The following is a 15,126-nucleotide window of genomic DNA, read 5'->3' as shown; positions in this document are numbered from 1 at the left end:
AAAAGAATGCCTACTTGTTTAGCCAAAATCAACTTTAGATTGTTAAACTTCTATTCTGGTGTTTACACTCTCCCGTACAAACAAAAAGATAATTCTTTTTTCTGCCAGTGATAACATATATCACATTTAAAAAATACATTGTATTTGATTAGCACTGAATATCTGAATTAGAAGATTTTATCAAAACAGATCATTCAGCACACAATGTTCAGAAATACAATACTCAACAAAATTCTGACATTCTTGCCTTTTTTTATTTTGAAAATAAAATGAATACTTCTCCAAAATGAATAGTATTGATTTCACAGCTCTGTGGGATAGATTCCTGATTTTCTTCTAAATCAGAAGAAAGAAAAATGGGGGGGGGGGAGTGTAAGACAGAAGGAGAAAAAGAGAGGGAGGGAGAGAAAGAGAAGGAGAAAGAATAAAAAGACAATTAAAAATAACTTTAAGTGGTCAAGCTTGATCAAGCTGAATTGCCAGGAAATGAAGCAAATGCTTCTTTTTGTATACTACACATTTTGTGTATTCCTACATTAAGACTATGTCTGCAATCTGAAAAGAGCTCAGACCAAAAGCTTTTAGATTGAGTGAAGATTTCAGGGTTTGACCTAATGACGTAATGGATTTCTGAAAGTTCTGCAAAGGCATGAGACAGATGAAAACAAAGCTTCTAACTTTTTCCTTCAAACAACCACCTTATGTCCCTACCCTGGAAAACAGCAGACCTCATACATCTTCTCAAGTCTGTTGAATAGTTTAGTAAGCCCAGTTAAAAAAATATTAAAAATGCAACATCCTACTAGAAATGTCCTTGATATTAGGGAACTTTTTCAGAATGAATGCAGTTTTTTCTAATCATTATAAGAATCATTAGAATTACATAATAGGATTACCAGAATTACTAGGTAACTGGTTATTCCCTGAGGAACAGAATTTGTAGAGCATGCATTCAGACTGTTCATCATGTAACTGCTGAAGAATCTGCTGTGCCACTTTCAGATGTTACCTCTTCCCCTACTAGTACCACCTCTTTGCTAGAAGCTATTGCCCTCTCAGCAGAGTCAGCAGAAGAGATTGGAAGTGTGTTCTTCATCCAGTTAGGCTGGCAAATATAGCCCATCTAACCCGACCCAAGGCTGAGAACATCTAACTACGGAAGCAAAGAGCATTCACATAATCTCATCAACTGATCCTAACAGCAGTGCTAACTTCCAGAAAGGGTCAAATAAGAAGCAGATTGGCAAGACAGTAACATTTTGAACTGCCAGACGTGTGCAGTGATGGTGTCTGACAACTGCCTTATGCACTGATTTATAGTAGATCAGAATAGTACTTTTGAAGCAAGTTAAATATCTAAACAGTTTAAAGTTAGAGGCATCTCTACCATTCAATATGCAAATAAACAGCATTTTTCAAAAGGAGCAATTGGTGTCAAATTTCATTGATTCATGTCAGTTGGCCTACAGTGCCAGGATCATCATTGCTATGTTACTTTGGTTTGTATGCTGCTTAATTTTACTCACCAGAATGGCACATGGCCTGTAAGAAGAGGCTGGGAGAGCTGGACTTGCTCAGCTTGGTGAAGTGGAAATTAAGGTAGAATTTAACTGTAGCCAGGAACTACGTGAAGGGCAATTGAAAAAAAAACAGACCCGAAATCTCAGCAGTGACAGCTGGGCAACAAGGGGCAACACATACAAATCTTTGTTTAGGAGGTTCAGCTTGGACATTAGGAAAAAATTATTTACTAGGAAGGTACTGCAGCACTGAAGTCTCTGGAGGTAATCTGCAAGAAATCTCTGTCCTTGGAGATTTCTGAAATTTGGCTAAACAAAGCTGTGGCTAACCTGATGTAGTGTTGGCAAAAGTTCTGCTTTTAGAAAGAAGTTAGACTAACTGAACTCCCGTGGCCCCTCCCAATCAATGCTTCTATGATTCTATGTGAAACAGTTCTGCAAAATAATTTTTAAAAGAATCTAAGAAAGGGGACCAAGATGAAACAGAAAACATATTACTGTGTTATCAGAAGCATTTTTTTTTTTTGATACATGCTACAAATTCACTTTATATTCTTAAGGCAGCAGCACTTACCTGAAAAACTGACTTCATTAAGTCTTTCCATGTCTTAACCACAGTACTGAATCGTCTGCTTTCCTCAGGCATCTGAGCCATGATGTCAGGCGAACTGAAAATTGGCTCCAAATAAAGCCAAGTAGCCTGAACCTTCAGCCATTCATCCAGGATTTCCTGTACCAACAGCAGCTTTCCTTCCCATTCCCTATAAAATAGCATTAGTTCAAATCCATTAATTGATGCCCCCAGTAAAACATTTCCAGCAGATTGCTAAGATCTTTTTGGCAATTTGCATATTCAGCAGCAAGTGCAACAGGTGTAATTTTTAAGATTTCAGCAGAATATCATATTAATGTAGCCTGATTTGCTGCATAACAAATCCACATTAATTTCTGCAACTGGATCATCTGTAAGGTTGATTGTAGAATTTCATTAACTAGGTCAATCCAATAAATAGACTAGCAGTATCAGTGAATAAACGTAGCACACACTTTAGCAAGTAATAGTATCTGTGGACAAATTCACTTCAATTGAGTATGCAATCTGGTTTCTGGCATACACCAAAGCCCGGACTACTATTTCTAACTGGTTTCTAGGATAGACAGGCTGAGATAGCAAAAAACAGACATGAAAGTAACCTAAACTACTAAACCAAAAATATGTAGACATTGTTCTAAAGAGACATGTGGTCTTAATTAAAAGATTTCAAGTAGTAAATAGTCCAATGGTTAAGTCACATTTTATTTCTGACTTCATATTCCCAATGTGGATGTTGAACGCATTTGTCTGATAGATTAAAGAGTCTTTCAATATTTCTGCACACCACTATGAGAACACAATATTATAATTCAATAGCTATTCAGTCTTTCCTTTTGATAGCCAAAAATCCAAGATCCTTTAGTCTATCATTTTTTCCAAGTCTCCTCAATTTTTCTGCATTGTTTTAAAATTAACACCACCATTTGACACTTCTTACTATCTCACCAATATCAGACAGATGTGATATTATCAGTTCTCTAATGTCATTGGTATTCCTAATTCACTGACATAAGCAATTTGCAAAAAATATATAAAAATAAAAGTTATTTATAATCCTATAACAAGTACATATATTATTCTTTCCTGTATAAAAACAGTGAGTATCATTTTTTACACTCCTCATACCACTGGACAGTACAGATAGAATTATTATAAAAAGTGCATGCTGTTAAAATATATATTGTATAAATGAACATGGCAATAATTTTCTCAACAGGACACTCATACATGGGCTGCACTGAGTTCTGTAAAATAATACATGTGAAAACACACTTAGCTTCTTCCTTCCTTCATTTACCTGCCACAGATTCTAAACAACAGGAAGCTTTGCTTGCATGCACCTTCTCCTCTACCCAAAGTCCCTCTCTCATCTTTTAGGCATTGGTACTTCATCTCTGGTGATTTTGCTTCTACCAAGAGGTAGAGAAAAATGCAGCTTTCCAAGAGGAAAGTTAGGCAGGTCAGTTAATTTGCTTACACCAAAAATACACAAAAATTAAGACGAGGGATTTGGAATAATCTCTGGCAGCAATCCAGAATTCTACATGCTTTGTTGGGTTATTGAGAAAGCAACCGTTGTATAATCACCTACATCTCAAAGACTGAAGTAATAGTAATACCTTGTATTATTACAAATGTTACCAGTCACCAAAGAACACTGATGAAATTACCATGGTGTGCTTACTCTTTTTAAATAGGCAAAATCTACCATTCTACATTAATAAGGAAGGAACTCTTATCCTATAGTACAGTAGTAATTAGAGAATTAAGACTTATTGCAATGTACAGGTATGTATATGTACTTATGTATTCATATTTATTGAGTATGTGCTGAAATCTGAAATAGCATTTCTGCAGGTACCTATATAGCTAGATAATTATAGACAAACTTTAGATGAAAGATTTTTGATTTTCCACAACATGGCTATGTTTGGGGGATTTAAGAAGCAAGTAAAGTACTTATTGAGGAAAGAGACAAAATCAGATTAAAATCTATGCTCAAAGATGGAAGTATAGAATATTTAACATGCAATGCTAAGTTTTGGAATTTAATTTTCTGCATTAGGAAAAAAAAAAAAAATCTTTCATCACTTCCCTAAAATTTGTCTTGTTTTCATTTTCTTCATCTCCCTTACATAAGCCCTAACATTTTTCATTGTTGAAGAGCTAAAAAGATCCAGTAACTTTGTAATTTAGGTAGAAAGTTTAGACTATATTCTCTTAGTCTACAGCCTTTCCATGTATACCTCAGATAAGCTTTATCTGGTAAAACAAAGGTAATGTTATGATGCGCCTGGTACCTTAAGTACCAGAGCGCATTAAAAATGTTTAGCAACCTCTCCAATGTATTAGCATTTCCCATATCATTAATTAAAAGTAAAAATCAGCTTCATGGGATTAAATAGCGTGTAGCTGACATGGGACAAAAGCTTTAGCCCTTTAAAATGAGATTCATTCACTGCTTAAGGAGGATAAACAAAAGCATTTGAAGTCCCTATGCTTTAGGCCAAGCAGAAAAGATTTCTTATTTGGTAACATTACTTGGTGACTTTCTATTAGAAAAAAAATTACCTTATTCTCTTTTCATAATGCTTAATGAATGGAGATCCTCTCATAGTCTGAGTTTTGACAATGTGGTCATCCAATAACATCTGAATATCATCTACAGATGACAAAATATGGGTTCCTGTTTCTCTATAGGCAAGAAGAGTGAACTCCCTTTGATCCCATTCAGAAATCATTTTCGTTAAAGCTTTCTCAAGTGAGTGTTCTTTGCTGGCTTTTTCACTGATGGTCTCTAACTTTTCTAGGAATGGTTCAAGGTGCAAGTTAATATATGACAAGGCATTTGAGTCTTCAGAAGGAGACAGTGGTAAACCAGCAATTTTTGACATCTCTTCCCAGTGCCTTTCTTGCAAACCAGGATTGCAAATCACCTGAATTAGAGGAATGTGGCATCTGAATTCCTCTACTTTTGATTTAACCTGTCTTGTTATTGCTAATGCATTTGGAGAATTGTGGAAGGCTTTTTCTAGTTTATACAGTCCATGCCAGTAGTTTCCTACATCTACCTCTACTTTGTCTGGATTCACTTCTGTAAATGATCCCTCTGTCCAGTCTTTGTGTTTTCTGTTGAATTCAATAGTCATATCATAGAGATGAAGAAACGGAGCAAGAGTATTCCGGATGTTTTTATGCTGAGGGTACCGAGATACTGGCCATCCAAAGGACTCTTCTTCTGAATTAAACTGATCAATCTGTTGAGACATAAGTGAGGTCTGAAATACAAACAAAACTGTCCGTGATACCAAGTCCTTACCACAGGGATTATGGAGGCTTTTTGGTGTCTTCAACAAGCTTCAAATTAAGTTTTGAGTTACTAAACCAGTCTATTATGTAATTGCTGCTATTAATTACAGTTAAAGCAATCTTTAACAGTAACAGCTCAGCATTCATGCTAGTCAACAGAGGAATATATTTAGAGGTTTAAAATGGTACCTGGACGTTCCTCTATAACTTGCAGTAACATGGAGGCTTTAACAGATGGCAGGTAATAATAAGCATCAGGAATTGCACTTCCAAGAACATAAAAGTGTAATTTCTATGCAAACCTACGTAAACTTAATCCACTCTTTCACTACGCAAAGTGCTGCCATATTAACTCAAGATCACATAGTAACAAATTACTGTGCTCAGTAAATTTGCAGTTTAAATTGCAAATCATGTAAAAATATTTCATAGCTGAATTAAGAATTATTTTGTCACATCTCAATAACTGCATTACTAAGCAAACTGTTGATTCTGATAACACAAATATTAAGATTTACAATTTATACTATTAGACCAGTGTAGACTATAATTTGTACCTTATCAGCAGCAAGATCCAATTTTGTATTTAATGCTTGAGCTTTCTTCAAATACTTGTTGACTTCCTGAATATCTCCAAATGTGCTAAATTCTTCAACCTGCTTAGAATAGCTTTTCAGTTCCTCAACAAATTGTTCACAGTGTATCTAATTAAACATCAAGCAAGCATATAATCATTTTTTAAAAATCACAATAAATTTCTGTAAAAAGAAGGGATAACTATTCTGATTTGCTATAGTAGGACACTTTATACTTGCAGAAAATCCAAGACATCCAACATATTTGCACATAAGTATCTATTCCACCCAAGTTACAGAATTTGCCCTGAATCTTACTGTTACTGCAGTGACTTATTGGGCTGACAGACACAATTTTGGGTTCTATGTCATAGGATAGAGTTGGACATAGAAAATTCTGCTTTCTGTGATAGACATAGTCAGCAGGCTAATAATAGAAAGCTAAATTCAAATTCCTAGTATATCTGAAATTAAAATAGAATAATAGGATTAATCAAATGACAGACAAAGCTAAACAGTTTCACAAGACAGAGGTGTCTCTTGTCTTAAAGCCATACAGTTCAAGGATAGCTTTTTCCTCGTATATACAACTCTGCAGCACATATTTCACATTGAGTATCAGTAGTGGTCAATGTCTGAAACCAAGCACCAAACTATACAAAGCAATAACATGTTTCAAGATAACAGAGTCTATGCTGCACATTTATTTATAACACAATAACACTTACCAGATACTTCTTTAAATGTACTGCATAAACATATAAGCTCACTATCTCAAAATATGTACGATCTAAGACAAAATGATGATGAGACTAAGGAGCACAAGAAAACCAAAACAAACAGCTATAAAGGCAGTAACTGTAACAAAGCAGCAGCCTAGTAATTAGCAATCCTTGTGGAGAGACCCCATCACTAGTACAACAAACTGTACTGTAAAAGCCTAGTAAATATAATGAAAAATTCTAACAGATAAAATACATGTAAAGTATAAGAGACTAAAAAATAAAAACAAATAAAACAAACCTGAGTCAAGATGCACTTATGTTATAAAACTACCTTATTTGACATTATCCTAACAGCAAAATCATACTTACAAATTAATGCAGAGGGGGGTTTTGAGCTATCATAGGAATTTCATATACTGCCATTGACTCCAAAGGGACTGCTCACATGCATAAATCAAGCCATGTACATGTCTTTAAAGGATCTATCTGAATTTTAGTATTTCACATACAGACAACTTTCATCAACATCACTGGAAGTTCTGTAACCAAAGAGCTTTCAGAGTGCAAAATGTGAGGGGTGGCTTGTCTTGCAGTACTCATGGATATGTGAAAAGCAAATGAGTGGGAAGTAGGCAAAAATTAGTTGATATCAAGAATAATATAAACACACCTACTTCAAACTTCTTTTAAAAATATATGGGAAAATAAAAGAGGTTATTCCATCCATTATTTCATGTCCTACATGCCATTCAAAATTAGTAACTCAAGAATTTTTAAAATATTGTCATTACAAACCTTAAGTTCATCTTGAAATTGATCTGTTTTTTCTTTAATTATCTTTCTGTGCTCTTCAAAGATATCTGGCATTCGTGCATACCATTGAAAAGCATTACTGTTCAGTTGAATGTCTGCTGGTGAAAAGTTGACACATTCTACCAGGAAAGCAATGCAATTTACAGCATCCACTAATTTCTGCTTCAATTCAAGCATGTCACATGTTTCCACTTTCTGCATAGAGGCCTGGGGAATAGAAATTAAAAGGGAAGACATTTTTTATATAATTTAATGCCAAAATAATGACTGTATTTAATACTTAACTTCAAAAGCTTATTTTTTATGAGGCAAATTAAATACAATTAGAAATACATGAACTGAAAAGGTGTTTATTTGGAATGACATGGTATTAGTCATTTTTACAGCATATAACTTGTTAATACAACTGCCTTACTAGTTATTTTATTGAATAAAACTCAAAAGAATGGGTGAAGTTGTATGCACAAAGGTTTGGACTAACGAAAGCCAATCCAGACAGCCTGTTGTAAGTGTTGCAGGTTTGGGAAAGAAAGCGTGGTGCTACCAAGGAAAAATTAGTAAAATAACTACAAGAGAAAAGGACACACTTCAAAAAGGGAAGCACTGGATGGCCCAATGTAAGATTAGGTCTTCCCTAGCCGTAAGAATATAAGTAATATACACAGCCACTGTACTACTCATTATGATTAAAATAAAAATTACATTGTTCTTTCAGATCTCAAGAGTTGGCAGTAAACTGCATTGATACATGTAGCATTCTGTATGGTACTCTTAACAGAACAGCAACACAGCCCAGTTTAAACAGTAATCCATAACGAAGCACTCTGAAAGCCTCTCAACAAGAAAAGAGCTGTATTAGTAAAAATGTTGGCCAATTGGACAGATCAACAGTATACCAGTATATGTAAATATTACTCAATATCCATCGATTGAAGATACAGAAAAATTTAATATGATGATACAAGGTGGTATCACTGGAAAAATTTTTAGGTAGGGATAAACTGTCCAGTAAATCTACACTTCTGCTCTTTTAACAGCAGTTTCTATGCTTCAGAATATACTCATTGCTATGGATCTAGAGAACATTTGGCTATTAAAAGAATACCCCAAAGAAAGACTGATACATCTTCTCAGCAATGAGATGGAAGAACTATTAGAAGGGGGTTGACGCTGGTATAATATTACATGCTACACATGATAACATGCAATTTGTTTGTTCTCCAACATAAAATTATAGCATAACATGTATACATTTTAAAGGCACCATATTCTCAGATAGCACATAGCTCAACTTGTAAACATTTTACTTTTTACTTGAAAAAATTACTCCAGTTATAGCCCATGTTAAACTTCACTGTAGCAAAAGTTCAAATCACTCTGATCCAAATTCAGCCAACCACTCAGGCACCCAATTTATTTTAAGCACACACGTATATTCCACACATTTAATATTGGGCACATACATCAGAACTTTGCTGAACAGCAAGAGACTAAGACACGTTACATTTCAAGTGTGAATATAAGTGCTTTGCTGAACTGGAGCCTGAATACATCAAAGAAACAGCAGAGTTTTGATTACAGAAGTGGTATTTGTAAGTGAGGAGATGGGATTTTACAGTTATCGAACTGCAAACCCTACATCTGCTAAATTGTAAATGATCATTCAACAAAGGATATAAAGGCAAAATTACTTCATACAACTTGCCAATGAGTGCTTTTTCAAGTTTTCTTGTGAAGAATTAAATACATATTAAAGTTCCCTACATCTCAGGTTTCAACTCTTTGATTAGTTTAGGATATTGGGAATAGATAGTCTTCCATATCTAATTTGATCCCTTGAATTTAATTCAAGAGAACCAAGAGATATTCACTGTTTGACTACACTAACTGTTCAGAAGCCTGAAGAACACGCAGTCTAAGTTTAATTCTACTGGCATGTTGCCCACACTACAGAAATTACTTGTTATCTGCTTACACTAGCTACATGGGAATAGAAATAAAACCATGCACTTATTCCAAGCCATTATATATGAATGCTCTGCTTCGTGAAAATCAGTGACAAAACTTCCAGGTAATACCTATATTACTAACAGGCTCAATCAGCGTTCCAGCCAGCCACACTGCTTGCTAGCATGCTCCCCTACAGCAGTGGTCTCCAAACTTTCTTGATCACACATCCTTATCAGTAAGAAATTTTTGAGCATGCACCCCCAATATATGTATAATTATTTATAGATTATACACACATACTACTGTACTAACATATTATGTACACAATAAAATATGCACAAAAATAGAAATAAAAAGGATTAAATGAAGATTAAATAAACTATATTTTAAATAGTTTTATTAATTTTACAGAAACCTTTTTGCTTTCACTAATATTGTTATTAATAATATCTTTATCAAGAGCAATGTGATTGAATGTGCGTCATTAATCTTGGTTTAATAGTTTGAGATTCAGAGATTCAAAGGTCTGGTTCTAAGTTCAGTTTATTTGAATACTTCATTTCAGTGGCTGTCATAGCTTAAAAAAAACCAAACCCTCAAAGATCCAAATGGAAGAATTGCATCATTGGCTGCGCTTAATAAATCATGATCGCATCGACCGATTATGCAAAGCTTTTTGTTGAAACTCATCTAGCAAATTTCCATCTTCCCTGATGTCACTCAATTATTCTTGCAAACTAACTGGAAGGTCTTGAATTTCTGCATTTTTAACAAATGTGTTCAAAACCCACTGAAATATTTTCTAAGATATTTTAAACAGGTTAGAAAATTCTGTTTCCAAGTTTTTAAAGTGTACAGATATGAGAGTTTTTATAGGGGGGGACACATAGTTTTCAGCAACAAAATCACATAACAATGGAAACATTTCCAAACATCCATTTTCAAAATGCTCTCTCCATGGCATTATTTTCTTCTAAAAAGCAGTTCATTTCTCACTTATTCTTAAGATGTCACCTTTACCTTGAAGGACAGATTAAGTGTCATTATTTTACCAAAAATATCTGCTAGGTAGCATACTACCAACAGCCACTTGTCATCACAGAAAAGGTCAGCAAAATTACGAACACTTGCCTTTTTGTAAAATAAAAATGTATAACTCATCTTTAAGTTCAACAACTCTTTCAAAGGAATTTGCCACAAGGTAACCAAAAAACCTCTGCACGGTACAAAAGATTTTCATGGTCACACCCTGTCTAAATACAAACTATTATGAAGATTCTACTATTTAAAGATCTTGTTTTATAAAATTAACCACATTGATAACTTCCTATAGAACTTTATGCACTTCTGGCTCCAATGGTTTTGCTGCCATAGCATGTTTATGAATTATGCAGTGAATGAATTTCATGTGTGGTGCTATCTCTGTAACTTTACCCCAGAATCCTTTTTTTTATTCTGGTCAAGGAAGCCACTCCATCAGTGGTTACCATTGAGCAGTTTTTCCATAAAGCATTGTTTTTATTAAATAAGTCATTTACTGTTGAGAATATATTTTTTTTCCAATACATCTTTCCTTTAGTGGCTCAGAAAAAGGTATTTCATGTATTTCATTATTGAAACAGACTCTAGCAAATACCATAAACTGAGATATGTTAAATATCTGTACTTTCATCCAGCCGTATAGCAAATCTCCCACACTGCATAATTTGTTCTAATACTTGTTTCTACAAATCTTCAGCAATGTTTTCCATGCACCTTCCAACAGTATTTGGTGACAAAGAAATGCATTTTAGTTTGTCACCATACTGTTTTTCATGTATTATTTCAGCCATTTTTACCATAGCAGGAAGAACAAGTGTTTCCCCAACGGTAAGTGCCTTTTTCTCTTTCACTATTAAATAAGAAGAGGCTTTCGAGTCTTCTAAGCATGGATCATTACATTTTGTAGAGTACTGGACTGAGTGAGTGACTTGAAACTTCACTAAAAACCTATAGAGGTTTCTCTTCATGATCTGGATACTTACTTTTATACATGTCTTACTAAGTGTGATGGTTTCATACTATCATTAACATATCTCAAGGCACAGCAGACATTTCACGCAAGGTTCATCATTAACAATAGTGGATGTAAATTCGTATTTGTAATAGTCTTGCTGATAATTTTGAATTTTTTTGTCCAACTTGTCAAATCTGATTAGACCATCATTATTTTTACCTCATAATCTGGACGATTAAGAGCTTGTACTAGGAGTAAAAGTGTCAGCTCTACCATTTTCTTGTTGATCACTTCTGCTCGCATTATTAGTATTATCTTCAATCTGCAGTTTCTTTGAGGGAATCTTTTTAAGCCACTTGCCCATTTTGTGAGGGTTAAGTTAGTTAAAACCAGGTAACATAATCCATAAATCTACTTAACTGGACACACAAACTGCAATACATAGTAATACGCTGAAAGCAAGTGAACAAGTGAGGGTATCACTGTGAATCCTTCCCCATTTTGGAACACCCTCTCTTTCCTCAGGACACCTCACATACGTACGTGATGCAGGACCCTCTGACATACAGACTGAGGGCACCAGTGTCAATCTGTACATTAAATATTGGTAAAGCTTAATTTCTTGCTTGCTTTTTTTGGTTAAAAAATAGATACTATTTTGTTCACATACTCCAATGGATCATCTTGTGCACCCCCTGGGCTGCATAGCGCCCACTTTGGAGACAGCTGCCCTACACGGTTTTGGTCCATGCCAACCAGGATTCTTCTCAGTAATACCACTGTAAAGGACAAATAACAGCAGAGACAAAGGACTGTTCCAAATAGGCAGTCTGGTTGCAACCATGACGTTCTGGTGGGGAAAAGAGTTTAGCTGTATGTATAAGAGCCAGACTATGACATTTTGCCTCATGGCCAAAGAAGACCTATCCTTTTCTATTTTGTAATACATACATAGCACCAGTGACTTTAACAAGGCCAGAATCATACCTGTAAAGGGGGCAACTTGCATATACTACTGCTTAAAGCCAGAGCAATAGTATTGGTAGCTACTTCTTGTTTGGACTCATAAAAAAGAAGAGAGTACCTTAAGTTCCATTAGTTCCTGTGTATTAGACGGAGTAGTAAGCGCTTTTTCTGATATTCTCTCAAACTCATCACATAGTCTGAAAAATACATAAAATAACCAGTTTGGCACGTGTGTTTTGTTTTAATCATCCTTGAACAAATCACATATATTTATAACTGAGAGAAATGAGATCAACTTATCCTTCATGAATTAAAAATATTCAACAGTGGAAATAGAATTAAGTACATTCCAATACACATTTTCAGTTTGAGAGTTACCTGACATTTATGTCTTGATGATCTTTGAACATTTTGGAAATAACTTTTTCACAAATATTATCTGCTCGCTTTACCAAAGCCCTTATTAATTCATCACAACGCAATTCAAACATTCCTAGATGGACATACTGCAATACAAATATAACAGCTGTCAGAACATTTAATAGCTTTTACCTATTTTCTCTCACTGTCTTAAGCAGAATGTCAGGGATCTCACCCAGGAATTTCGTTAAACCATAAAATGCTTTTAAAACTTTCAAGTGAAGAAGGAAAAGAAAAAGCTATAGCTGCGGACAACTGTTCTTCTGTATCTGTACATCGAACTTCGTATAAAACTTACTTCTATTACTTTTAACCTTGACAAATAATCTACTTCCTCAAAAAGGAAGGGCATCTACTATCTATAACAGTGAATGTTGTCTGGTGAAATTACAGTTTGAGATACATCTAAAACGTGGTAATCTTGCTTTACTATTAGAGACAGGTGACATTCCTTAGGATTAAAAAGGGACTCTGCCTCGCAATGAGTCTCCGAATCCAATGCTTTCTTTGACTAGTGGGCAAGTGAGCTTGACTTCCACACACAGAAGCCCTCATGACAGCCCTGTAAGTACTAGTTTCTCCAGAACTGAGGTTTGCACTGAGTGCTAGAAGAGAAACAATTTAAGGAAAACCACTTTCGTCTTCTGAGTTCCTTTTCAGAATGGATGGACAAAGGATTCTTCCCACACAATATCCTTACAGGGACAAAAAAAGTGGTTCATGCTAAGGATCCTCTCTCTGCCTTAGATGCTTGGAAAGAATTTGGAGGTAGCTGGACCCACACTTTCTCTTACGCCTTCACATCTAGGAGGAGCATACTCTGAATGCTTTCAGAAGTCGCAAAACAAATTCTAGCAAAAATAACTAAGTCTCACTTAAGTATGGCAACTACACCACAGAAATGCTAACTCTTGAAAAGTTCTCTCTTTTTCTGAAAAAAATAATTTTATTTCACTTTAATTATCTCATAGCTAATTATCATCACCTTTGACTGACAACATTCTTAGTACAAAATCAACATTAAAATTATATCCATATCTCTTTATGATTATTATTATAATTTACCTTCCTAGAAGTGTATTTTATTTCCTTAGCAAGTTTCTGGTACTTTATAATTTCCCTTTTCATTTCTTCAAAGGTATGTTCCTCTGTCAGGAATTGATCAATATCTTGTTCAGCTTGTTTGTTTATCAGGAAGCTGTACTTATCATACAGCTTGAGATGTTCCACAGGTGCAGCACTTCCTTTGATAATTTCTTCTCTGATCCTTTTCTTATGTTCATCCAAGATCTCATCTAGTACAACAGGCTTCAAGACAGTTGATGAGGACTCACCTATTGGCTTTGAAAAAACAAAAAAAGCACAAAAAACTAAACACATTTTCAAATTACAGTTATGTCTGTAGCTCAGTCATGTCATGGAAGAGAAACAGGACAGAAAAATCAAGTAAATGTTACTTTAAAATCTTTCTAATTAAAGCCTGATTACAAACCTAATTTTGTATATACAGCTATTTACATTCTACTGCCCAATTTTTTTGAATCCTAGCTTATGGATGTTTGCCTCCAACAAGTAAGAAATCAGAGCTACTTCATTCAGAAATTCAGAAATCCACACACTTATCCACCCAAAACAATCCTATCAACAATTTTAAATTTAATCTACATGGATTTTATTTTTCCTGAACCACAGGCACAACTTCAATTTTGCTATCAACTGATGAATCTGTAACATTAGAAATATGGAAAACGCTTTCCTGCAAACCCCCAGAAGATCTACAGCCTTGCTCTTGTGCATTTAGAAATGCTTGAGATGCTGCTTTTAATTCACCTTTTCGCAGGTTATTGATTAGTGCTTTTATAAAGCATAGCATACTATTCAGGTTTCTACTTGATGTGTTCAAGCATATTAACAAAAATGTTGAGGGTTGGTATCTTTATTTAAAATTCAAGTTGGTGCTAAACAGAAAGGGCAACAGAATGTCCAAATGACATTCCTTCAGGAAAAGAAAAATGGTGACCTCCCACAGCTCTATGGGAAATGATCAAGAGGCACCACAGGGCATTAACTTTCACTCTCTGCATATTAAAAACTAAGACTGCTACCCTGAAAGTAACATGCAATTCTAAACCAAGTAGGTACTTTTTAATTATTATTATTATTATTTCAGAAAATGCTTTTTAGTTAACCTGGATTGCTTCCTGTTTGACCTAACATTTTAATCTGGTTGAATGCATAAAACAACTAAAATAGAAAC

The 15,126-nt window shown here is 34.7% G+C and overlaps 1 protein-coding gene across 1 annotated transcript in view; it reads right to left on the bottom strand.

The window, feature by feature from the left end:
• DNAH7 (dynein axonemal heavy chain 7) overlaps nucleotides 1-15,126 on the bottom strand; it is a 115,259-nt gene that overhangs the window by 89,464 nt on the left and 10,669 nt on the right. The window contains exons 9-15 of the mRNA XM_072875282.1: nucleotides 13,935-14,203; nucleotides 12,828-12,955; nucleotides 12,568-12,646; nucleotides 7,520-7,744; nucleotides 5,982-6,128; nucleotides 4,687-5,372; nucleotides 2,095-2,281 (exon numbers count right to left, since the gene is read on the bottom strand). Coding sequence (XP_072731383.1) covers nucleotides 2,095-2,281; nucleotides 4,687-5,372; nucleotides 5,982-6,128; nucleotides 7,520-7,744; nucleotides 12,568-12,646; nucleotides 12,828-12,955; nucleotides 13,935-14,203 — 1,721 coding nt within the window. The remainder of the gene's footprint in view (nucleotides 1-2,094; nucleotides 2,282-4,686; nucleotides 5,373-5,981; nucleotides 6,129-7,519; nucleotides 7,745-12,567; nucleotides 12,647-12,827; nucleotides 12,956-13,934; nucleotides 14,204-15,126) is intronic.

The sequence above is a fragment of the Ciconia boyciana genome, chromosome 10 (genome assembly GCF_034638445.1).
Source record: "Ciconia boyciana chromosome 10, ASM3463844v1, whole genome shotgun sequence".
Classification (NCBI taxonomy): Eukaryota; Metazoa; Chordata; class Aves; order Ciconiiformes; family Ciconiidae; genus Ciconia; species Ciconia boyciana.
This window is presented reverse-complemented; position numbering and strand designations above follow the sequence as displayed.